The following is a 26121-nucleotide window of genomic DNA, read 5'->3' on the forward strand; positions in this document are numbered from 1 at the left end:
CACAGCTGCCCAGATTTGCCGCCCATAGCCCAACAGCGCCATCCGCCCATAGCCCAACAGTGCCATCCGCCCATAGCCCAACAGCGCCATCCCAGGAGCCACAGCCCTCGTGGAGACGGATGGGGATGCTCTTTAGAGAGGGGACGCTGCCAAACTGTCCAGGTTAAGGGGATAAAGAAGGATCCTATGGCACACAGAAATGGTACCACCTGGGTGCCACGCGGATGCTGAACCCATGGCACAGAAAGGAAGGGGGAGGTGACAGCAAATGCTTACAGAGCTGCCATGTGGAGGAAGGTGGAACTGGAATGCCCAAAGGGTGAAATATTACAGGGTGGGAACATCTGGCCTACTATAGAGACAGTTTTTATCACAACAAAGAATAGGGAAACAAGTGAGCAAGTTACCTGTGTGAGGAGGAAACTATTCACCCAGGATCTAAACGACATGGCAGACACAATCTCTCAGACTCTTACCTCTTCTCCTTTCTGGATTCTCCGATTGGAGCTGATGATAATTTTGTGTCCTCTCTCAAAAGTCACCACTTCAGCCACACAATTAGGTGCACATGAATGGTTGATATACCTGCAAGCCACCATGTCAGAAAACTATATTGTAAAACAGCTAGAAGCAGGTTTTAAAGCTTTCCATTTATTGAGAAAGCAGTTTTTGCTAATTAAATTTCTATTTGCCCATTAGTGGAAGTACAAATATAAAATTTAAATAAAAATTCTCAAAACTCATTGCTCTGAATTTTTAATCGCTGCCAGCCTGTAGTGAGAGCCTGTCTCCTGGCTTCAGTGTTCACTGCCCCAGCACTGGCCCCCTGAGCAAAAGCACTCCCCATCAGGTCCCTCGCTGCCTCACCTTGCAGGCCCTCCTGTGAGTGTCGCGTCAATCACGTGGTCGTTATCCATGCGGAACATGTACACACCACGGTTCTGAGGGAAAAGTCAGGCAGTCATCAATGTCGATCTGAAACTCCCCTCTGTGTTCCTATCCACACCAGGAGGACTCAGTCGAAACTGAACGGAACGGCACCCTGATCACCCTTACTGTGGATATTCTATTAGGCACAGATGACATTTACATGGCACAAATGGAAAGCATGAAATCAGCAGGTTGTGTGTGAAGCCAGGATCATTAATTTACAGTTATCTATCAGAGTAAACCATAACACCACTTGAAAGAGAGAAAACTGATAAAGATACAATAATATACAGATATTGCTTTTGTTTGAAGCTGGATGCAGCATGACAGGCTTCATTCTGCCTTTCAGGGTGTTTGGTCGGCATGGAGAAAGGGAGAGGGCGATGGTGCTGTTTATACAATCGCAGGGACCAGACACCTACCTGAGACTCATAAAGTTTCTCTTTTCTGTTTGCTACTTCATTTCGAATGATAGTCCCGATATACTCAATGACCATGGTGTGCTTCTCAATGTCTCTAGCAGCATACAGGCCCAGCCCCTTAAAAAAAAAAAAAAAGTGTTTATATACTTCCAATTTATTTGACAACAAATCTATTTTCTCTTTCTCATACAAAGGTTTTACCCTTGGGTCTTATTAGAAGCCATACTGAAGTTTCACTTGAACTCAAATCATTTTTGAATATGCTATTTTCTGAAATTTAAAAAATTGGACATTTTTACTACTTAAAACTAGGCCATCACTAGCTTCTTCCTATGTCTTTTTTAGCACTAAATTCTTAGGGTCTATGTACAAATACTGTGGCTTAGCTGTCTTACGTATTAGACTATCTAATCTTCCAGATTAGATAGCTGAGTTCCCACCAACTAAATAAGCTTATTGACTTGTGGTGTTTATTTTACCCCAATACTATTTCAAAAAAGACATAATAAATTTAATAACACAGAAATCGGGCTAACTATAACCAATCACTGATACTGTAAATAGTATCTGAGTTTCCCAGGAGCCAGGGCAAAGAGCAGACACAGGAAACGTCACTCTGCTGTAAATACCAGGAACGTTGGAAACAAATGAAGCTCTTGGGGAAGGCAGATTTTTCACTAATACAAAATTCTGAGCCTGGGAAAGAAGTCTGAAATGGCTGAAATGGAAGCAGCTCTCACTGCGCAGCTTGTACTCCCGTGCAGGTGGCCTGCTAGGTGCACTATTTTAGGTTGGTAGCACTGCTTGTAGAGAAACATACTAAAACACTATGGGTCTTTCCCACACATAGTTGTATTTTCTTGTCCCAATTTTGGGTTTTTGCTCTTAATTCCGACTAGAAGGCAACTGAATGCAAAAGTACTAGACTAGATGTACTAGACTAGATGCAACTGAATCAGAAGTACTAGACTGGAATGCAATTCTAGAACTGAACTGAATTCTAGAATGTAGCAATCAACTGCATTCTAGTCGGAATTCCTAGGACCATGTGCTGCCCCAGCTGCGTCCTCATGAAGCACATCCGGGAGCACACGGTGGGAAGGGCCATGTGACTGACTTTAGTATGTGAACTGACTTACCCTCTGAACAATCATCTTTGGTTATCTGTTCTACTCCAGATACAACTTACAAGTGAATGAACCAGATAACACACTTAGTATGTATGGAGATCAATATAGTGTGGTTTCAGAACAAACAAGATCAGTGGAAATGAAGAGATTCCAAATAGGCCGGGCACAGTGGCTCACACCTATGATCCCAGCACTTTGGGAAGCCAAGGCAGGTGGATCCCTTGAGGTCAGGAGTTCAAGACCAGCCTGGCCAACACGATGAAACCCCGTCTCTACTAAAAATACAAAAATTACCTGGGCATGGTGGTGCGTGCCTGTAATCCTAGCTACCAGGGAGGCTGAGGCAAGAGAATTGCTTGAGTCCCAGAGGCAGAGGTTGCAGTGAGCTGAGATCATGCCACTGCACTCCAGCCTGGGCGACAGAGCGAGGCTCCAGAAGCTGAGGCATGAGAATTGCTTTAATCTGGGAGGCGGAGGCTGCAGTGAGCTGAGATGGCACCACTACACTCCAGCCTGGGTGACAGAGTAAGACTCTATCTCAGAAAAGAGAAATAGATCCCTGCATATATGAAAATTTAACATATAGTAGTAACTGGTATTAACATTCAGTTTATAGTCTAGATTTTGTGGGGTTAAAAGAAGAAGAAAAAGGCTGGGCGCGGTGGCTCACACCTGTAATACCAGCACTTTGGGAGGCTCAGGTGGGTGGGTCACAAGGTCAGGAGTTTGAGGACCAGCCTGGCCAATATGGTGAAACCCTGTCTCTACTTTAAAAGAAAAAAAAAAAAAAAAAAGCCAGGCATGGTAGTGCACACCTGTAGTCCCAGCTACTTGGGAGGCTGAGGCAGAAGAATCGCTTGAACCTGGGAGGCAGAGGTTGCAGTGAGCCGAGATCATGCCACTGCACTCCAGCCTGGGTGACAGAGCAAGACTCAGACTCAAAAAAAAAAAAAAAAAAAATTCGGCCAGCCATGGGAGCTCATGCCTGTAATCCCAGCCCTTTGGGAGGCCAAGGCAGGTGAATTGCTTGAGTTCAGGAGTTCAAGACCAGCCTGGACAACACGGCAAAACCCCATCTCTAAAAAAATATTTTTTAAAAATTAGCCAAGTATTGTGGTGTGAGCCTGTAGCCCTAGGTTCTCAGGAGGCTGAGGTAAGAGGATTGCTTGAGCCCGGGAGATCAAAGCTGCAGTGAGCTGAGATTGCACCACTGCACTCCAGCCTGGGTGACAAGAGTGAGACCCTGTCTCAAAAAAGAAGAAAATAAATCAGTTAAATGAGAGCGGGTTACTTCTAAATGGCCCTTCAACAATTGGTTATCCAATGGAAGAAAATGAAATTATATTTAAAAAATTTTATGCAAGAAAAACTCTACAATACATATACGATCTAGGGTCTTGACCAAGACTAGATGCAATAGAAAATTATGTATGTTTGTCTATATAAACATTAACTTTTACAAGAAAAAAGATGTCACACTTGCTGGTAGGCAAAGGGTATTTTGTAAGGGAAAATTCTGAACAGTGTAAACTGCTACAAATTGAAAAATGGACAAAGGATATGAATATGCAATTCCTAGGAAAGCAAATCCAAATGGCCGACATGAAAAGCTGCCTATTCAATTAAGGTAACAACATCAATCTATATTTATCAGGCCAACTGAACAAAAAAATAGTAACACCAACCACAAGTGGGAAACAAAACAGTCTCACATGCTGCAGGAAGAGGTGTGCAACGAGGGCCTAGTTAGAAAAGCGGCAATATCTATTGAAATGAAAAGTTCACACACTTTTACACAGAAACCTTCCTTTTGGGAATATAGCCCATAGGAGTGAACTATTAATTCATTTTGATATTTGTACAAGATATAGCAACAGTTTGTTACGAGAAAAATTATAAACACCATAGTAGTGCAATGGTTTAACTGCAGTTCATCAACACTATGGAACATCACATAGCCATTCAAGAGAATGACATGAAGCTACCTCAGTTGATGTAGAGGGACCTCTGAGTATTACGGAGAAAAGGAAGATGGAGAAAAAGAAATATAACATGATTCCATTTTTATATATGTACATAAAAGTGTATATATTTCTAAGATATTAGCACAGAAAAGCAGGATACGTATTAGATCATCCACGGGACCCCCAGGGAGGTGGGCAGATGGGAGGCTGGCAGGATGAAATGAGTAAACAGACAGAAACCAGAGCCTCAAAAATGCTTCAGGTTCAAGATGACAGGTTGAACACAGTTAAGACATCCACTAAAATCACAGTAAAAGCACATTCCTCAAGAACACGAATGGGTATAAGAGTGAATGGACTATTTAAAATGAAAAGTAATTGACTTAGCAGGAGAAAGCTACAACTGGAAGGAGGAGAGGCAAAGCACTAATTCACCTACAGAATCCGAGAAAGGCTCAACAGAAAGGGGCAACAGCAGAGAAAAAACAAAGATACTCCACTCATCACGTAAAAACAGAATGCCAAACATAAAGATTAAGAGCAGAAAGGGCTCGTAGCTAATCTTTAAAAATGGACAAAAAAGATTAGCAGATAAAGTAGAGGAAGTCTCAGAAAGAATAGAGAGACGAGGAAACCAAAAACAGAAGGGGAGAAAGGATATAAGACACATTATTCTCTGGCATCCAGGGGGCCCCACCTCCAGAGCTGGATTCAGTAAGGCTGGGCTGGGGCCCCCAAACCTGTACGTCCTAACAAGCTCCCTGGGTGATGCTGCTGCTTCTAGTCTCAGGTCCACACTTCGAGATCCTGAATCTCAGGGGTCTTCGTGCAAACACAGAGGGGACAGAGGGGCAGAACTTGCAAAAGAATGAACACAAAACACATTTCTCAGACGGAAGGTCACGATGCTCCAGGTTGAAAGGGCTCATCAAGGGAGGAAAGCAATCAATAAAAAGACCTTCACTGAGGCATAGTTCTGTGAAATGTCCAAATATCAATAAAGAGAAGATCCTACAAACATCTAGTGAGGAGTAAAAGGGTTCCGACAAAGGAACAAGAATCTGAATGAATATAGACAAAGGAATGCTGATCCAATTTATATGGTAAAGGTATTTCCCTGGCTGCTGAGAAGGAACTGGATGGGAGGAGACAGCCAGGCCTGGAGTGGTACAGGTAAGTGAGATGTGGATCAAGATAGGGCTGGGAACCTAAGGGTGGATCTGAGGGAATTTTTAGGAGAAAACAGAACTTGATGATGCTTTAGGTTTAATCTGGGGGTACTGAGACCAACGTACACAAACGGTGACATCACTGAGTAATCCAAGGAGCCTGTAGGATGGCGGGGTTTAGGAGCTGGACAAGTTTGACAAAGTAAGAGCTTTGTAATTCCATTCTGAGACATCCAAGGAGAAAAATGCTGAACAGGCATCTGGATATTTGGGTCTGCAACTCAGAAAGTATGGACTATAGGTGTAAACTCAAATGCTCAGCCTATACATGGCCTTACTTATAAGACAGTCCACAGTCTACCAAAAAACGTGCAATGATTTCATAAAACAGTAGCTTCCAAAAGATAAGGTAACTTCCAAAATGGGTGTACCTTTTGAAAATATTTTCATTTGTATTTCTCTGAAGTGCTTGAAACAGCTCTACTGAGCACTCCACAAATCCAGAGTGTGCAAATTACAATGCTACCTGCCTCCCAGGAGCTCTCAACAAGATGCAAAGATGTGGATTCCACTGGTCTGCTTTCCATTTGGGGAAGCCAATCACTAAGTTCCAAGACTACAGATTAAATCCCTCGTGTTATGAAGGGACAGGATGTGAAGTGATTTTGGAAACAGGTTTCTGTCCGCGCAGCTATGTGAAATCATTTTCACATACTGGATGTCAACGGCTTCAGACGGCTAGACTCTACCCTGTCTCTCCACTTCCTGTACACAAAGTATTTCTTCACCTGAATCCGAGACCGTGCTAGATACACGTTGGATTTCCATTCAGTCTTCATCTTCCGGTACTGCGAGGACTTGGAGTGAACAAACTGTTTACTATAAGGTGCGTTCAGTTCTCCAGTGACTGTGCTCTGAAATGACTTTGAGGTGCTGGTGCTGTTTAAGGTGTGAGGCCTGCAGACAATGGCATATCAACAGGAAAAAAATAAAAGGAAAACTGAAGATACCTCTGAGTAATGCCCAAAACCAGGTTAATTCAAATTCTTACTGACAGAAACATACATGGAAAGCTGCCTAGCAGAGACACACGGTGAGTTCTCTTATGTAATTGGGCACATACACAGCCAGACAGCAGGGTTTGTAAGCAGCAGACAAATCAAGCACAAGAAACCACTAATACGCCTAGAAACCCTGGGCTGTACTATGTGAAGTTAAAACAAAATACCTTAACACAAACCTCTTGACATGGGCACTCATTTTAGGTTCAGAACGGGCACAACCTGTGGGGTTAACGGCAAGAGGAAGTTCCATGAGAGGATTTCGGCCGTATCGGAAGGTATAGTTTTCACATGCCTCAACCCCAGGTAGCTGAAAAGAAGCAAAGTAGACACAAAGTCAACCCATCTGATGGAGACTACAGACAATCTCAAGCTGGTCAAAGGATGGCCCACAGCAGAAATAACTCGTCAACATTTTCCTCGATACTAAAATGGTCTTCTAGCTTATGTTCACACTATCAGCCTGCAGGTAGATCTACTTAAATATGAGTAAGCAAATTCAGTTTCAAAGCCACACTTAGGTAAACCCTGCCAAATGCTCCTTGAAGAAAAAGATTAGCCCATGCAACAAACACTGGCTGACCAATGTACACGCTTGTGTGATTTCAGGGTCTGCCTATTCCAATACCCACAACACAGGGCATGTAGTGATTCGCATTTAGTTCTTTCACCTGGATTAATGCCAACTTTTCTATCTCTGTGTGGAATTTTACAATTAAGAATAGCTTAAAAATCATGTATAAGGTTTCTTTCTTGATCATTTCTCACTTCTTTCAACTTGACTTTGATATGATGAGGTTGTCACTCTCCATGTCCTGGGAACACAGAGCACAGGTGTTAACTCAAGGTTTACTCAAAGTAATTTACATGTTAAACGTCTTTTCTGGAAGACATTGCTTGTGAAATTTATTTCTCTACAGTCATAAAAGATAAGCATCATTTAGGCAGGGCCATTCCAAAGAAAACAATTAGGCACATTACTCAGTGGCTTTTGGGGCTTCCTCTGCTTCTCCAAAGAAAACACATCAATGATATTTTTATTCTTGAAAACAACGCCTTAGAATCATACAATTTTCTAAAACTATTGTGTAGATATGGTTCAGTTAGACTCACTGCCAAACAGGCTTGTAATCTTTTAAGCAAAGAGATGTCAGAGGACATAAATCAGTGCTGCTGCCATCTACTGCCCTCTAGTGACTTCACCCTAGGAAGAGGGCAGGAGAGTGGCCATAAATACCTAGTGTCAGGAAATGGGCACACTGACATTCTGAGGTGGGAGCAACTTTAGAAAGGCAAGGGAAGAGGAGAGTGTCCTCACCCATCCAGCACACCCAGAAGATGTGACAAGCCTGGTGTCCTTCACCCCTGCTTGCCTCCAGCCTGGAAAAGAACCTTAAGTTTGTTAACTACCTCACTGGGTGAATACCACGTACTGAGTTCTCCCGATAAATCACCAATGCCTTGTTTCCTCTAAGACAAACAGGTTAATCCACAGGCTAAGTCACTTTCTGAAGAGTGCCATAAATGTTACAGCGTGTGTTCAAGAGGTCACACTGAATTAGGAAAGCAATTCCAACCTCAAAGCCTGACCAAGACACTCACTGATTCCGCTATGCGTGCCACTGCAGAGACGGTCAGGCCAAACAGATCCTCTCCTTTTAAATATGCTGGGAAAAGCTGGAGCATTTCAGATTTTTTTCTCACACATGCCACAGGCTCCAGTATCTTATCCCAGACACCTACATAGGGACAAAAACATAATTTTTATGGGAAATAGGATACAGTATAAAAAACAAGAGCAAAATGAAGAATAACCACTCACAAAGATTTACTAATTTCCAAATAAATCCTGTTGGGCAATAATCTAATAAGTCTGTTTGGTAATAATCTAATGAATTTGTTTATTAAATGGCAGCGATTTATTTTAAAGACCTAAATTTTGGAGAAAATAATAGATTAAGGACATTAAAGTGGAAAAATTTAATATAACTGAAATTCATGCAAACAGTTCATTACTTTCATACTGGCCATATAACATATCAGATTATAAAATGATTAGTCTAATTGGTAATGTCTATAGGTATGTTCCTTTCCCCTCAGATTTAAAATGTTAAATTGATATCTTCTTTGGAATTATCTTTAGAGCATTTTCAGCCTTTTTTTTAAGTGCTAAACTTAAGAAAGCAGCTCTACATACTTTTGTTTGTGTACTTTCTACATAAGCAAAAGTGGCAATCTAGACTTAACCACGGAGGTCCAGACTAAGTGTTTAATTTCCATCTCTAAACTGAAGTAATATCTGATGCTAAGATAAGACAATGTATACAGTATGGTTTAGATGTCATTCCTGCCTTCTAGAAGCTGACTTTAAGAAAAATGGGGTCCCCGCGGGGTGCAGTGGCTCACGTCTGTAATCCCAGCACTTTGGGAGGCTGAGGCAGGTGGATCACCTGAGGTCAAGAGTTTGAGACCAGCCTGGCCAACATGGTGAAACCCTTAAAATACTAAAAATACAAAATTAAAAACTACTAACAATACAAAAATTAGCTGGGCATGGTGGTGCATGCCTGTAATCCCAGCCACTCGGGAGGCTGAGGCAGGAGAATCGCTTGAACCCGGGAGGTGGAGGTTGCAGGGAGCTGAGATCGCACCATTGCAGGCCAGCCTGTGCAAATAGACAGAAACTCCATCTCAAAAAAAAAAAAAAAAAAGGAAAAAGGAGGTTCCCAATGCAAATGACAGGCAACCTTTATCTACAAATCATTCTCAGATTTACTTCACCAACTCTTATGTTCAAAGATATATTGACAATGAAAGTCTTTAGACAACTGTATAGCAGAGAGAGCAAGGTGTGAGAACACAAAGAAGACTGGCATTTGTGAATGAAAAATACACATTATAAAATATAAAATGAACACGAGACAAACATGAAAAACTGACAAAATGCATTCGTTAGCCTGACATCAGAGTAAGTAGTCTGCACAGCATGTGAATGGCAGACGTTACCTTTAGGTGAGATGTCACTTAGAACCAGGTCTTCATGGCCTTGTTCCACAATCCTGATGACAAACACCGGGCGCCCGTCCTTCTCCTCAATGGAGCACAGGTAGCGGCAGCGCCTGTTGGCATAACGCGTGCTCCAGTACAGCCGGCTGGCTTCATAGCCCACAGGGAAGAGTGCTTTAGGAGAATGGAATGCTTGCATCTGCTGTGGAAGCAGCTGACCGATTGTGTGGAAGATGAGGCTACCCACGCGAAAGGTATGGTCCCGTTCTCCTCGTTGCACGATGCTAGCAATCTGTCGCACCTCATCACGCTGAACATAGACCCTCCTGAAGACTGCAAAGTAACTTAATTCTTGCTCATGAATTCCCTTTGGTTTGTGCATGGGGCAAAGCATAGTTTTGTCCTTAAAAAACATGCATTGTGCTTTAATGGCGCAAGTAAAGTGATAAATGTTGGTGCATCGAAATCTGTGGCATCCACTAGTGGCACCTGTCTTGTGACAGAAGACGCATTTCATTTGTAGGCCTCTCCTCAGAGCTAGCTCCACATTTATTAAGGCACCAGCCTGAGTCTCATAGACCTCCGTGGACCACAGAGCGCAGTTCAAGTGGACCCACAGATCCAAGTCAAGGTTGAGTAGCCTTGCTGGTCCATCTGTCAATCCATCACCTTCTTCATGACAAAAGCAACATTTCCGATAGTCTTTGGGCACAGGATCAGGTTTAAGGGAAGTGCCCAATTTCTTCAGAAATTCATCTATTTCATCCTCACAAGGTGGTTTAAATGTCCCCTTAGGGATTACAATATGAATGCTCCACTTCTTCCATTTCATTCCTCTCCATTTTTTATTCAGCGGCCTACAGTCTTCAAACCCACCATGGACAGTTCTTAGCCGAGGCTTCAGCTTGACTGTTACCTTCAGCTCATCTGGCTTGGCCTCTACTTTGGCTGCTTCAAAAGCAGGAGGGAAGGCGATAGGCGGTGAGGCAGGGGGAGAAGCTTTCTCCTGGAGCTGGGGGAGACAGTGCACATCCAAAGTGGAGACGTTGTTGCTGTACTGATGAAATGCTTTGGAAGGCGTTTCTCTCATAGGTGATTGTGGCAATGAAGGAATGGATTCCTGGGCAACAGAAAGAAACCATGACAAAGAAAAATAATTCACAAGCCCGAAAAGCAATTCTTGTTAAGAAACTGAGCAGTATGACTGAAGAGGATGTGTGACCTGAGGGGCAGAGGGAGAGTCAGCAGTAAGTGCTGGGGCTCACGCATCGCAGAAACTGACCCTGCTCTAAGGTGCACAGGGATAGAGAACGGGTGACGGCAGCTGTGCCGCATCCTTTCCAGGCCTTATCCACAAAGCCATAATTCTGGAGAATATTCTGTTCTTACACTTTCTGGGACAATCCCCTTTCTAACTATATTAAAACCAGAAAAAGAAAGAAAGAAAAAAACCCACAATGCTTTCAGAAGAACTAATATAATTTGTACAACGGAACAGTGTTTTTTGTTTAACCAAATAAGAATGCTGCAACATCACTTCTTGAGAGCTTATCTCCTCTCTAAAATTCACATCTGTTAATCTCAGGCTTAATCAACTGGTGTAAATGTCAGAGAAAGGGAAGGAGCCCCTGTCAACAAATGAATCATATTAACTTTTCTCTGAGGCTTCTCAGCTCTGATCTGGCTGCTGAAAGAGTTGAGCTGAGAGGAAATCTCCAATAGCTTATTTACTTTATGGTACAGAGTATCATAAACTAATAAAAACCAACCCATGGGGGCTGCCCTCTCTTCACATGCCCCAATCCTGACAAGGTACCTGAAAAAAGACATGCCTCACACCAAATCAGGCAGGGACTGCAATCAACTTAAACTATATGGTGAAAAAAAACCTCCTTGCATTTAAGCTGATACATTTTAAGGTCTAAATTTATCTGTCATATAGCTTGGATTTTATTACAGGCATACTACACACAACTACCTGTTAGAAGAAGTCTTCAGAATGTTCTTCTGTGAAAGACATACTAGAGCAATAACCTGGATGGAGGACTGACTGGCAGTAATAATGTAAAGGAAAAGCTTCCTTCAAAACATGATTACGAACATATCATTTGTGTCAACTGTTCAGCTGGACACACTCAAATTACACAAAATTAAGTAAAGCAGACCTCTTTCACCATACTGTGAGCAAAATGTTTTCTCTTAAAATGCACACAAATAGTCTTAAATTTTATCTTTAAACAGGTTTTCCTATCGGGGTAACATCAATAGAAGTAATTTTAAAATACTGATTAAGATATTTACGGCTAGGTGCGGTGGCTCACACCTTTAATCCCAGCACTTTGGGAAGCCGAGGTGGGTGGATCACAAGGTCAGGAGTTGAGACCAGCCTGGCCAACATGGTGAAACCCCATCTCTACTAAAAATACAAAAATTAGCTGGGCATGGTGGCGCGCACCTGTAATCCCAGCTACTCGGGAGGCTGAGGCAGGAGAATCGTTTGAATCGGGAGGCGGAGGCTGCAGTGAGCCGAGATGTGCCATTGCCCTCCAGCCTGTGGGACAGAACGAGGCTGTCTCAAAAAAAAAATATTAAACTGGTAAAATTAAAGATTTTAGTATTAGTGTTCTATTTACTTAACTTTTAAAAAGTAACTCTGCCCACTTTTGTCAAATAACTAAGTTGAAAGGGCAGCACGACTCAAGGCTCTCCACACCTTCTCCTCCTCTGCCGCGACAGCATCTGCCTTGGATTTCCCACACAGAGCTCCATGAAGGCAGGGACACATCTGTTTATTCACTCCCACATGCCCAGAACAGAAATCACTTGTTATACATTGTTATCAGCTGAGATTATCCTCATCTCACCTTGTTTTCTGAGTTTTTTGCTTGTGCAGTTGATGAATAAAGAATAAAGCAGTTATTACTACAAAAAACAATATCCTTCTCTACCCTCTTGGTGCTTTCTCGGGAATCCTGAAAAGCAAAGAGAAATGTGTGGGAATCTCAGCAAGTCAAAATTTAATAAAAACAGGATCTATACATTGTTTTTATGTTATATTCAAAAGCGACAATGATTCTTTATCTTAATAGCAGAAAGAAAACTATGTCCCAATATTTAGCATGTGATAATTTAGCTAGGGAGAAAATAAACGTACAGAACCAAACTATGTGGTCCACAGTTCACTCTATTTAAAATATGTAGTCCTCATAATATTCCATTTAACAGCCTGTTGTAGGTCTTTGGTGTTCAGCTCAAGCACGTCTAACATATGCTGATGCCACCACCAGGAACATGTGTCCATCACACCACCATGAGTGGTGTCTCTCTCTGATGTTGGAAGAGACACTGCCAAGGACAATCTCCCTGGAGGTAGGAGGTGGGGTCATAAAAGGAATAGCAAAGTACCTTGTTCAAAAGGGTCAGATCTTTGAAAGATTTCCGCACACCACTTCCAAGAATAACCACTTTACAATGACAACACCACTGTGGTCTGAGTGCTGTGCTTTCTGCAATACCATGACTAGAATCCTTATATCCAGAAAGACCTAAAGGCAATCAACTTTTGTTAGTAATTAAAACTGACTAATGACACAAGGTGGCACATGGTGAAAAATTATGTAACATCAACTCATTACAACATGGTTCATTAACTTTACATTATTCTTTAATTAATTAAAAAAACTTATCTTTTAAGCAATGGTTACAGAGTCAATTATCTGACACTAGGGCCGAAATAAAGAAACATTCCTATTCTCAAATAGCCGGGAAAACAATGGCAGTATAAAAGAAGAATCTAATTAAACTAAGTCGCCAAGAGAGATTACTATTCAGTCTAAGTGCAAAGTAAGACAGAGGGGGAAACAGATATTACTTTTGCTTGCAGGTTAAGATGGTAAAAAAACATTTTATGAAAGATACAATAATAAATGTGTAAGAGTCTTAAGTAAGTGTGACTTACAGAGTCAGAAATGAGGAAAGAGCCAAGGCCAACGATAAGAAGGTCAGGAATTAGAAAGCATCATTCAGGTGCAGTGTGAAGGCAAAAAAGAACAGGGAAAAAGTGACAGAAACAGCTAGAAGCCAAGAGGAGGAAGCCAGGGCCTGGACTGAGTATGCTTGTAAGACTGCCAGCAAGGCAGGAAGGAAAGCAACATCATGGTTGGTCTAAGGAAGTTGTTCCATTCTCAGAGATGGGAGGCATGAACACCTCTGTGGGAAGAGAAAGGCCCTGTAGAGCTGGTGCAGAGGTAAAACAAGAGGGAGGTGAGGATGGAAAGCGGAGAATGGGAAACAGAACCCACGTCAGGTCGCCAGCTCCATCTGTACCAGGTGGCCCAGGCGCAGTGGGATGGGGGTTGGGAGGCAGGAAGAACAAAAGCTGCTCGAGGGCAAGCCCATCACAGGCTTCTTCTGGCAGCCTGCGCAGATGGCTGGCACCCACATGGTGACAGCATGACAGAATACACAGGCCAAAGCACCAGAGGTCAAATCACACCACAGAAAACAGAACGCCCACACATGGTGAGTTCACCAAGGACTATACACCAGCATGTTACCTGTCCATAGTTAAAAGATAATTGGTATCTCAAAGAGTAAGCTTAACTTTTGAATCAGGAATGGATATGGGGTTAACAAAAAGCTCATTAGCTCACCATTGCTTGTTGGAGGAAATGGTACATTAGGCTGCTTCAGCCGGTAAGAGCTCACTAATCTGGGAGGGTTTGCAGATCCTGGCGGAGGCCCACGGAGAAGTAAATGCTGTCGATACTCCAAACCCGGGTTGATTCTGTGGCTACTGACCAAACCCATGGATGGGACATCTGGAGCATTGCTAACCTCATAGCTGTTAGGGATTCGGACGTGAAGAAGGTCGGAAAACGCAGCCACAACACTACTAATGTTCTAAAACCAAATGCAAATGCTGTGTTATTCACCCAGAAGGCAACAGTGAACCACTGAAGAAAAATACACACTTAGGATAAATCCTCTTTGCATGATACATAGATTCTAAGAAAATCCAACAAATTTTATTTAGACTCAAAGAGTCTCAGGAAAAAAATTAGCTCTAACGAACCAATATCCAAAAAAAACAAAATTTATGAACAGAAATCCTCTTAAAGGGATTCCAATTAACATTAAATATCTAGGAACACATTAAACTATTTTAGGTATTGTAACATCGGACAGGCCCGTCAGTTCCCACAGGTGGTCAGAAAGCTTCCTTCCAGGGGCTTCCCTCCAGCTCTAGCCAAATGTGACACAACCCATAAGAACAGACAAAGGTCTTGCTATTGCTGTATTTTGTTGATAACCAAAATATCACATCATTGGACTTTAGTTTGGTCTCTACTGAAATGTCTTCACAGAATTCAGAGTTAAAAAAATAAAAAATCCTCAGCAAATTACTAGTGTCTGATACAAGCAGATGCTACTTTAAGAACATTTCTATTGCTTCTGCAAAACTGTTATTGTTGATGAAGTTCTTTTTCATTAATTTTCTTCTCTGTTAACGGTTATAAAGAAGTTTTTCTCTGAGCTGGACATGACGGCTCACACCTGTAGTCCTAGCTACTGAAGAGGCTAAAGCAGAAGGATGACTTCAGCCCAGGAAGTTTGAGGCTGCAGTGATCTATGACTGTGCCACTGCACTCCAGCCTGGGTAACAGAGGGAGACCGTGTCTCTATTAAAAAAAAAAAAAAAAAAGTTCTCTAAAGTGTACGTCCTTTAATAAGAAAATGTGAGCTCTAATTTCCCTTTTTACTTGACGTAGGCTGAGACCAATTCAGTGACAAAGGATGGCACTCAAAGGCAGGTGGGAGGTCTGCAGTGAGCATCAGCCCTGCTCTCTGACCCTTCATCCCCAGTGATCCTGTTGTGTGTGTTTCATGGTAGACACCTGACCCATCTTTTAAAATTGGGGACATACTGTTTAAGAAGTCATTTAATCTTTTACCTCAGCAGCTGTAGGATGCAGAGTAATTGCTACAGATATAAGACCCGATCTGGGACCATTTGGGGAAGAACCAAAAGGTGATGCAAAATATAAAGTGCCTGGCTCAGTTTTGATGTCATTCCTTCTTGATTCGGAACCTTAAAAAAAGAGAGGGAAAAAAAAGAGGAAAAAAGTGTTAATAATGGATTTTCAAAATCAAAATATTTACATTGGTAAATTGGCATAGCGTAAAGGGAAATAATAAGGTTAAGTGTTTTTCTTACTTTTCCCAGCAGTGCTAGGAAGAATTGGAATGATGGGGGATGGCACCGGTTCTGGAGGCTCCTCCTTGACCAATGACAGATCTGGGTACCTGCTCACTTCTACCCCAACCACACTCTCAGGAGAGGACGAGGGAACAAAACTGTCAGGAGTGTCTCGATCACCACAGTGATCCTGTATCCTGAAAAAAATAAACACACCATCAAAGTGTGCAAATCCACCCGTGGGGGCTCCCTGTGCCAACCCTGCTGACATCTGTGAGTACAGCTGTAAGGACACTCTGGCAGCAGCACCTATACGATGCACAGCAAATGAATCAGCTCAGAGCCACACTGGGAAGAAAATACAAGAACAATATTTAGCTACAAAATAATCTAAATGGTATGCTTCCTTTTAAACAAGGCTTCAGCACCAAAGTTTGAAGACCTGCCAAAGAGGAAGATGTTCTGATTAGCACATAACATAGAAAGCATCAAAGCACCTTTTCAAAATCCCAGATCACTGAGCCTAGGGCAGCACTCCTGTAGCTTGAAAAGGAAAGAGCTGCTGGTTGGATTTAACTAAAAAGGAAGACTTTAAAAAGATTTTAAAAAGGAAACAGCAGTCCAAGCACATATGCAATGGTCACACCTGCACACACCAGACAGGGAAAACAGCCGTCCTACTGCACACGCCTGACCGGGAAAACAGCCGTCCTACTTCACTCACCTGACTGGGAAAACAGCCGTCCTACTGCACACACCTGACTGGGAAAACAGTCGTCCTACTGCACACGCCTGACTGGGAAAACAGCCGTCCTACTTCACTCACCTGACTGGGAAAATAGCCATCCTACTGCACACACCTGACTGGGAAAACAGCCATCCTACTGCACACACCTGACTGGGAAAACAGCCATCCTACTGCACACACCTGACTGGGAAAACAGCCGTCCTACTGCACACACCTGACTGGGAAAATAGCCGTCCTACTGCACACACCTGACCGGGAAAACAGCCGTCCTACTGCACATGCCTGACCAGGAAAACAGCCATCCTACTTCACACGCCTGACTGGGAAAACAGCCGTCCTACCTGCACACGCCTGACTGGGAAAACAGCCGTCCTACTGCACACACCTGACTGGGAAAACAGCCGTCCTACTGCACACACCTGACTGGGAAAACAGCCGTCCTACTGCACACACCTGACTGGGAAAACAGCCGTCCTACTGCACACACCTGACTGGGAAAACAGCCGTCCTACTGCTGCTCTTTACACTGGCAAGACGGGAGAAAGCTTGGCCATTGACTTCATCGGCCCTTATTTTTCTTAACTGATTTAAGTGAGGTGAGAAAAACAAAAGACTGGTCCCTCCTATTGAGTTCAAGTTCGAGTCTACCAGGGCAATTGTGAGGTCTCAGACTGAGTCACAGAACAACCCTGTGGAGCTGCTGTCTCCCACTCCTCATGCACAGAAGTTGCTGTCATGCAGGAGACCCAAGAAAGGCTGACCTGCTGAGGTACAGTAGAAAGGGGACCTGGATCCTCAATCCGGACAGATTATTCTCCACTTTGGTCCATAGTTTCCCCATTAATAAAGTAAGGGACTTAGCTTAAATAAATGTCTGATCAAATAGAGGGTAGTGGGCAGATTTTCCAAGGAAGAGGGAATTATTTGATGATGTTGTAAGAACCCTCTGGATCTAAAGAGTTGGGCAGCAATTATCTTAAACTCTCTTCCACAATAGCATTCTCTGATATCAGCAACTTCTGCTCTTTCATTTTAGACACCTACAAACAACACTAAATCGCATTAATAGCCTTTAAAGGACAATGATCTCTGAAATATGTTGCATGGAGATTTTCCATTGCCTTAATGTCTATTATTGTCATGTAACTCTCTATAGGATGTAAGCTTAAAAAAATGCAAACTAATTATGTTTAATGGTAACAATGTCTTAAAAACTTTAAATCCTAAAGATTCACCAAATTTTACTCCTCAAATGTTTTTACATGCTATTCCTAAAGACATTATGCCACATACATACTTTTTTTAAAAAAAGAAATAATTAAGAATTATTTGAGAAGAAAATAACCTGTACCTTAATTCTTCCTGATTGTTGTGAGGTGGTGTTGGGAGGGAGGCTGGCACATCAACTGTCTTGGGGCCCTGAGCAAGCGCTCGGGCCAACAAGTCATCCTGGGGTCTGAAGGGCAGCTGAAATGGTTTAGGTCCTAGAGTTTTGGTAACTGGAAAAGCAAAAACACAAAACCATAAATACATTTAGTCAACATTGATAAACAGGTAGAACTTTACAATTATATTGCCATTTCACAATACACAACTGGCAGAGGTACATTTCGCCGAGGTGTGAAATTTGGAGGCTATAATCATACCTTCGTGGCTCACTAACACTCCGGCTTTTCCAGCAAGTTCTTCAGTTGTTGCAAAACCATTGGCCATCTTCTGACAAGCCATAGGAGGTGGTGTAGGAGGAAGAGAGGCAGGGGGTGTTGGAGGATTACTTAAATTATTCTGCTGCAGGAGACCAAAAAATTTAAATTATATGCTACTGAGCAAATATGCAATGACCTTGCTAAAACTTAGTTCTGTGAATTTTATGCACATAGAAGCAAGGCTACAGAAATGTAATCAAGAGGTACCTTGCACTCTAAGAAAAATAATACATACAAGGCCAGGAGGCTTCTTAGTGGAACAGATTCTCGTGATTTTATGGACATATCAACTTGCTTACTTTATCCAACTTGACTACTTAAGCTCTGAAATTAAGAAGCTAATTTTCTTTATACCTGACTTTATTTATGCAATTCTTCAAGTTTCATGGTTATAGCTAGTGAAGGATAACTTTAAAATGCAATCAATAAGTTGCAAAAAATTATCAAAATTTCCTTTCAGTTATCATTAAGATACGTCCCAGTTCTACAAAAAACTTAAGAATTTCTGGTCTTAAACTTGTAATACAACTCACATCCAAGATATGAGAATCTGGATTGACTAAGACCTTTAAAAGAAGCAACAGTCGTAATACTAAAGTAACAAAATCATTAATGTAGTTCCTCTTCAGACACCTCTCCCAGGTTCACAGTCACCACCAAGTTGTCATTTACTGATTGGTTTCTCAAGGAGAGAGTTGGAATCTACCAATAACACCATGTCAATCAAGTGCAAGGTGAAATTACAAATTTTGTAAAGATAAAGAATTTCATGAGGATGATAAAGTAAGGTTGGAGAACAGCTTATGCCAGAAGAAAAGATACTTGTAAGAGTTAAGATAGGTTTTTTTTTTTGGAGACAGAGACTTGCTCTGTCACCCAAGCTGGAGGGCAATGGTGCAATCATGCTCACTGCAGCCTTGACCTCAGGGCGTGGTGGTGCATGCCTGTATTCCCAGCTACTTGGTAGGTTGAGGCACTAGAATTGGTTGAATTTGGGAGGCAGAGATTGCAGCGAGCTGAGATTGCACCACTGCAATCTGGCCTGAGTGACAGAGCGAGACCCTGCCTCAAAAATAAAAAAATAAAATAAAATAAACCTACAATAGTCTAGGAATTAGTTGTAATACCTAAATTATTAGATGAGATACATTTAAAATTGTTTAATTTCATTTTTCAAGGTAAAATACTAACTGCTTTTTAAAAATCCCCACCATTTATAATGATTTTGAATTCATTTTAGGAGTTAATAAAGGTTATACGGAAATAAGGATTTCCATTACCATGGAAGTACATAATAGATATTTCTTGCAATTTGTATTCTTACCTATAAAAAAAACTTCAAATGTTTATGCTAGAAATACTTCAGGTAAAATTGTAACCCTGTAGCTGAACTTGTTTTAATAAAACTTGGAAGAGTAGATGTAAACTAGATACAAAAACAAGACAAGCTCTATCAATTCTGACACGTTACCCAAAGATGAAACAAGACAACACCTTGGCAGAGAAACATACCTTGTAGATCAACTGAGAATAGTAGTCCGAAACCCCTTCCAGGGTAGCACTGCCAAAAGTTCCTAGAAGCCGATTCCCACTATTAAATTGGCCACTGCCATAAGGAAGAAAGTGCGCAAAGTTCACTCCAATGATTGGTTCCATTAGAGGGAGCAGAGAGAGCTGCTATTAAAAAACACATTTAAGAGTAATGTACATGATAAAAGGGACTCAGTGTAGCTCAACTTTCTAAGACCCGAAGCAACTTTGCTGAATAAGGCTTCAGAAAAATGAGACTTAAAATTTTCAAGTATCAAAATGCTGGAGTAAGTGAGAGAGACTACAGACCTTTGAGACTTAAAAATAAGCTTTGTACTAAATGGACGCTGCCAGGTATCTAACAAGAAAAACATATTTCTTATCTTTGCTCAGCAAGAACGGGGGCATAAAACGAGGCTGAGTACCACCAACAGCACTGTTAGCGACTGTCTCCCACCTTCTGTGACAACTACAGAGGTGTAAGAATAGAACTGACAATGCATTTCTTTGGATCCAGAGTCACAACAAAGTACTGAGGACAGATTTTTCTGGGTACTGAGGCTACTCCTTATGAACGTAAGAAAATCTTGACTATCACCTATCAATCTATTTGTATTACCGTAAATTTCAGGTGCCAATAGGATATGGTGCAATTCTGCTTGGAAAAAGTCTACTAGGTTTCTTGTTCAGATGTCTTTTAGCATTTGATCTCTCGTGTCCTTGAATTGTTTTTTTCTTTTTTTTTTGAGAGATTCTCATTCTGTCACCCAGGCTGGAGTGCAGTGGCACAATCTCGGCTCACCGCAACCTCTGCCTCCCAGGCTCAAGCAATTTTCATGCCTCAGCCTCCCAAGTAGCTGGGATTCTAGGCATGTGCCACAATGCCCAGTAAACGTTTGTATTTTTAGTAGAGATGGGGTTTCGCCATGTTGGTCTCGAATTCATGCCTCAAGCGATCCACCTGCCTCAGTCTCCCAAAGTGCTGGGATTACAGGCATGAGCCACCGCGCCCGGCCTATATCCTTGACTTTTTAGAGGGGCTGCTCTAAATGACTCACCCTCACCTGTTTCAAGTGGGTAAACGTATCGGTGCTAGAGTACATAGCTTGTTTCTCCTCTTCGTCCTTTTTCCTTTTCTTTGAGCGAGGTGCTGCTTTCTCACCCGTCCTCTGAGTCCGTTTGCTTCGCTGTTTCTTGGTTTCACTTCCTCCATCTGTTTTTGGCAACTGGTTGCCACATCCAAAACCACCTTGCATTTGAGCCCCCAAAGTTTGCTAATGTAATTGGAAAGGGTAAAAAATAAGTGAACAATTTGCACATTTGGTTTTCAGCTCATGCTACTTCAGTGCCAAGCTATGACGCACCATCCTAACATGCCACTAAAAATTAAATAAGGAGGGAAGATAGAGTGGTGTCAAATGCTGGTTTTCCGAAAATATCATCCTTTTCTTCAAACATTATTCTCAAGTATGGAAATCAGTAAGCTGCAAAGCTTGAGGAAAGAGCAGAACTCATTAGTAAGGCCATAGCCCTTTCTGGCAAAGCATTACCCCTCATGCTGACCTCCCTGGGGCTGGAGCCCCTTATTCTTGCTCACTGACTCCAGAAGGGAAGGAGATGCTTGTAGATGGCTGTAGGAGCCTCTGCATAGTGGTCTTGCTGAGTTATTTTTGGTTCCCCTTAGGAACCAGTGAAATACGAGGTATGCTGAAACAATTCACAGGCTCCAGAAAAGCTTTATAGCCTATGCATCTTAGGTGAGAGAACAGATAGCACCACACAACAATAAAAAGAAAAAACAGCATTTCTTCAAATTAGTTCACAACTATATTTGACTGAAAAATAATGGCCACATACTTAAAGTCAATGGGAGAGAACCTAGATGATAACAAATAAACCTTTTCTTTACATTTATCATTACAAAGTGAGAATAAGCCAAGCCCTGAAAAGGCCTTTAAGAGTAGTCCTATCAATACCTTAAAATAAAGGAATATTTTCAGGCTCCATTATTTCTAAATTTAACAGCAATACTTTGCTATAGACAACTATAGTAGCTGAACTTACTGTAATGAATTCTGTATCGAATCTTTGAGGGTTCTGAAAATTAGTTTCCAGTTATATTCTAAATAGTTTAGCGCATAGATGGCAACATTTTTATGTAAAGAGCCAGATGGTAAATACTGTAAGCCTTTGTAGGCCATATAGCCCCTGGCATAATTACTCAACTCTGTCCTTGTACTTCAAAAGCAGCTATAAACAATTCATACAAAAATGAGCTTGGCTGTGTTCAAATAAAACTTTTAAAATTCACGGACACGTCTGAATTTTGTGTAATTTTTATGTGTCACAAAATACTACTCTTCCTTAGATTTTTTTTCAACCATTTAAAAATGTAAAAGCCATTCTTAGCTCATGGAGGGAGACGAAAGCAGGCTCAGACTACTCATCTCCAGGCTAGTTCTGTGGCTCTCAAGGGGAGTCTCCAGGGCAGAAGCAGCATCTAGAACTGGTTTAGAAATGCAGATTATCGGGTCCCACCCACACCAACAGAATCAGAAATGCTGGGGCCCAGCAATCTTGGTTTAACAAGCCCTGATAGTGATCCTCACACTTTAGCTTTGAGAATCACCGGCCTACAGCAATACTTCTCCACCTTCAGATGCACAGGAGTCACCTGGGGATCTTGCTAAGTCTCACGTTCTGAGAAGCAGGTCTGTGGTGGGAGACTCTGCATGTTACAAAGCTCCCACCCGATGTGGATGCTGCGGATCCCCAAGGACTGCACTTTGAGGGGCAAGAACCTAAAAATTTCTTAATTATATATGTGTATATATAGACTTAAATAACTATATACATACATATATACTTATTTATTTAAATCACACTTTAATTAGGGGGGGCCTACATTTTTAAACTTGACATGTGGTTGTTCCCCATAGCATTACACATTCTTATACAGCACGAATTTTAATATAAACATGCTCAAAATGTAGTCTACATCCTTCAAGGAGCTATTTAAATAATGTTAAATGGTACAACAGAAACTGCTATGTGAGAACATGGGCATCAACACATATTTGAGATTGGAAGAGGTGAGAAAGGTATCTGGAAAAAGATGATTCAAGAACTGCGTTTTAAAAGATAAAAATATATTGGCCAGACATATATAAGAAAGGAGAACAGAAGAGGCAGAAGCAGCAGCATGTGGTATACATAGAAGGGTAAAAAGACAGAAGACTGCAAGTTATTCGATACTCCTCCGGGTATAAGATGTCTTAGAGAAAGCGGATGGAGACTGTGCTGGAGAGTTGGCTGTATTTACTGGTGACAAATAACTGTAAAAGCATAACCGCTAAAATTTACAATAATTACACAGGTCTACCAAGTCAACACTCAATCTTTACTGAATGGTCAAAGGCAAGAGAAAGAGCAACACTTGCAAAAAGATGAGCTTCATTAACAATCTTAAAACGAAAAAACTGGACAACTAAATATACACTCCACCCTTAATTAAAATATGAAAATAAAATCCAATTTGAGAAGCTCTCTAGGGACAGCTTTATGAATGCACTGGTAATGGCGCTGTACCTTCTGAAAGATACAAAAGGCAAGAGCTATTAAACAGACCAATTCCCATGACTCAGAAACTCCAGTTTTGGAAATATCTTAATGAAGTTAACTGAAATAAAGGGGAGGGATTCTTGTAAAGGTATATTTACGACTTAGCTCTTCATATAAAAGAAAGAAAAAGCAAATTCAATGTTAATAACTTAAAACTGATAGAAAATTGATACATGGAAAACTACAAAATAGCATCCACATGTAACATTACGTTAAGTATCAATGCAACACTGTAACACAACAGGTTCCCAGTGTGGTATCCCGAAGAGTGCCAAGGGTATTCATAGGAGTGCACGGGCTATCCTCCGTATTTTAAAGAGGTGAATGGAAATTAATCACTTATTTACAATAAAGTACATAGACATTTACTTACTTTGCTTTAGTCATATCAACCAGTTGCTACACATCACATTACATATGAAATGCAATACATGCCTTTGCCTTTTAAAAAACAGTAAACAAATTATTTAATATAGTTTAGATATAAGTAAAAACATGGGTTCCAGAGAGGTAGAAATGATAAAATAAGAAATGGTCCTTTAGAATAAAAAGGTTGTAGAATAATGTGGAAATATAGTTGTTGGTACTAATCTGCTGTAAGTATAATTTAAAACAAAAGAAAAAAGTTGTCATTTTTATCATTTACACTTACCAGTCCTTCAGCTGGGTTCTGCTTCTCAACTAGTTTATTATCCTTCGTACAGTCATCTTCTGAACAAATATTGCCCTCAGGTTTTTGATTTAAAAGAGAAGATGACTTTTTATTTTTCAATAAGTGTTTCAGAAGTTCATTCCCTGAGTCTCCTTTGGCAGCAGGGGCCCCAACAGAATGGGGAGGACTCTGTGCTGAGGAGACAGGACAGGCTACAGCATTTCCTTCTACCTTACTACCACTCTGTTCCTCCAATTTAGGCTCCTCTTGGCCCGGGCATGACTCTGTCTCAGGCTTTTCCAGTTTTATCTCTTCTGTTTTGGCAGGGGTTTCCATGGAGAGCTTATCTACTTCTGAATTTGCATAAGTCTGTTGATTTGGAGTTGCTTGAGAGAAATCACTATTGGGCAGTTTGTTCTCTACTTCTGTACATAGCTGGCCTGCTGCCATACTGGGAGTGGATGGGCCGACTCGTTCCACCGACTCTTGGTCGGCCTGTTGAGGAAGCTCACTGGGTGTGCTCACTGCAGGAGTAGAGGTAGTTTCTGAGATGCTTGGAGTCGGTGGAGCAGTTATATCTGAATGGGGAGTTGATGGAGCCTTGGTGGATTCTGCATCATCATCTCTTTTCTTTTTTCTTGTTCTTTTCTTTTTCCCTTTTTCCTCTGGGATTATATCAGAATACAACTGAATAAGCGATTGGGTTGATGCCGGATAACTGTGTCCATGGGTTATAGTAGAATCTTGGCCACATGGGAGACTGCTATTAGCTACTGGAGGTGCTGCTGGTAAAGCAGGTGTAAAAGAAGGCCTCACTGGAGACTGTTGGAAGCTGGTCCCAGAAAGACTTCCATGTCCCTGCTTAACAGAAGAAAAATTTGGGCTTCCAACAGGGATTGATGGTGAATCAGGAACAAATGAAGGAGGTCCTACCTGCCTTCGCTCATTAGTCTGCATGAAAGTTTGGGTGGAGGGTGAATTAATCGATCCTTGTTGTATATTCTGTTGCTGTAAAACCTGTCCCATTTGCTGTTGGTGTTGTGGAGACTGCTGAAGGGGTCTTGGAGGTTGCATAAAATCGCAAGGTAAGTCAGAACTGTAGAAGGGAATCTGGGACACAGATGTCCTACTACTACTTATCTCAGAGCCCACCATGCCATGCTGCTCCATTTCCATCCTCTGCTGCAAAGCTCTTTGTCTATCTACCTCTTGCATGAGTTGGATCCGTTGTCTCTCTTGCTGTTCTCGTAAACGTTCCTTACGTTCCCGTTCTTGAAAACTTTCACTAAAGGGATTGTTGTCATCAAATTCTACCCGAGGTGGTGGTCCACTCTGTGGATTTGCATTTGAGACTGTCCCTGGGGCTGGTGTACAAGTTTTTATTGGTAACTGGGCAACTGGGGGTTGAATTCTAGGAGGATTGAGGGGCAGGTGGGCAGGAGCACTGTTGGGCTGCCACCCAGGTAAATTAGGCATTCTAACAGGGCTAGTATGGCCAGAAATAACTGTTGTGTGCTGCTGGTGCTGGTGCTGAAGCTGCTGTGGCACCATGGGAAAGGAGGGTTGGCTCATGGTGGGTGGAGTGGCACCTGGAATTAGGGGTGGCTGGGGCTGGACACTGGGCATCATGGTAGGTGGGGCCATCGCACATTGCTGCTGCTGTTGCTGCTGTTTGATCCGATAATCTTCAATCAATTCAGCGTGTTCTTTCTGTTGTTTACGAATCTGGAATAACAAAATGCCTCATTACTCATTTATATACAGCAAAGGTATTGAAGTAAAACACTGGCTGATGACTTTGGTTGAGGTTATACAGAGGGCAGTTTGGCCCCGTAGAAGCAAACATATTTTGCTTGGGTAACTGCAAAAGTCACAAAAAAGTTGAACTGATGAGGCTTAACTAATGACTATCAATCTTTCTTTAACAACAGGATTTTTATAAAGTTATCTGTAAAAGCGCTTCACATATGAAATATCAAAAAC

At 41.8% G+C, this 26121-nt stretch overlaps 1 protein-coding gene across 37 annotated transcripts in view; it reads right to left on the reverse strand.

The window, feature by feature from the left end:
* The window catches only part of KMT2C (lysine methyltransferase 2C), a 298808-nt gene that overhangs the window by 3405 nt on the left and 269282 nt on the right, over positions 1-26121 (reverse strand). For 19 of the 37 annotated variants that reach the window (XM_074036399.1, XM_074036404.1, XM_065541094.1 and 16 more), the window contains 17 exons: positions 24139-25863; positions 20930-21139; positions 19848-20012; positions 18276-18417; positions 17981-18128; positions 15900-16078; positions 15637-15773; positions 14335-14584; positions 13088-13227; positions 12547-12654; positions 9683-10802; positions 8279-8415; positions 6844-6986; positions 6404-6572; positions 1353-1469; positions 868-941; positions 477-585 (listed from right to left, as the gene is read on the reverse strand). In XM_074036399.1, coding sequence (XP_073892500.1) covers positions 477-585; positions 868-941; positions 1353-1469; positions 6404-6572; positions 6844-6986; positions 8279-8415; positions 9683-10802; positions 12547-12654; positions 13088-13227; positions 14335-14584; positions 15637-15773; positions 15900-16078; positions 17981-18128; positions 18276-18417; positions 19848-20012; positions 20930-21139; positions 24139-25863 — 5073 coding nt within the window. Of the gene's footprint in view, positions 1-476; positions 586-867; positions 1067-1352; positions 1470-6403; positions 6573-6843; positions 6987-8278; positions 8416-9682; positions 10803-12546; positions 12655-13087; positions 13228-14334; positions 14585-15636; positions 15774-15899; positions 16079-17980; positions 18129-18275; positions 18418-19847; positions 20013-20929; positions 21140-24138; positions 25864-26121 lie in introns of those variants that run through there. The other 18 variants (XM_074036419.1, XM_065541110.1, XM_065541097.1 and 15 more) reach the window with 15 other exon arrangements.

Source organism: Macaca fascicularis, chromosome 3, assembly GCF_037993035.2.
Source record: "Macaca fascicularis isolate 582-1 chromosome 3, T2T-MFA8v1.1".
Classification (NCBI taxonomy): Eukaryota; Metazoa; Chordata; class Mammalia; order Primates; family Cercopithecidae; genus Macaca; species Macaca fascicularis.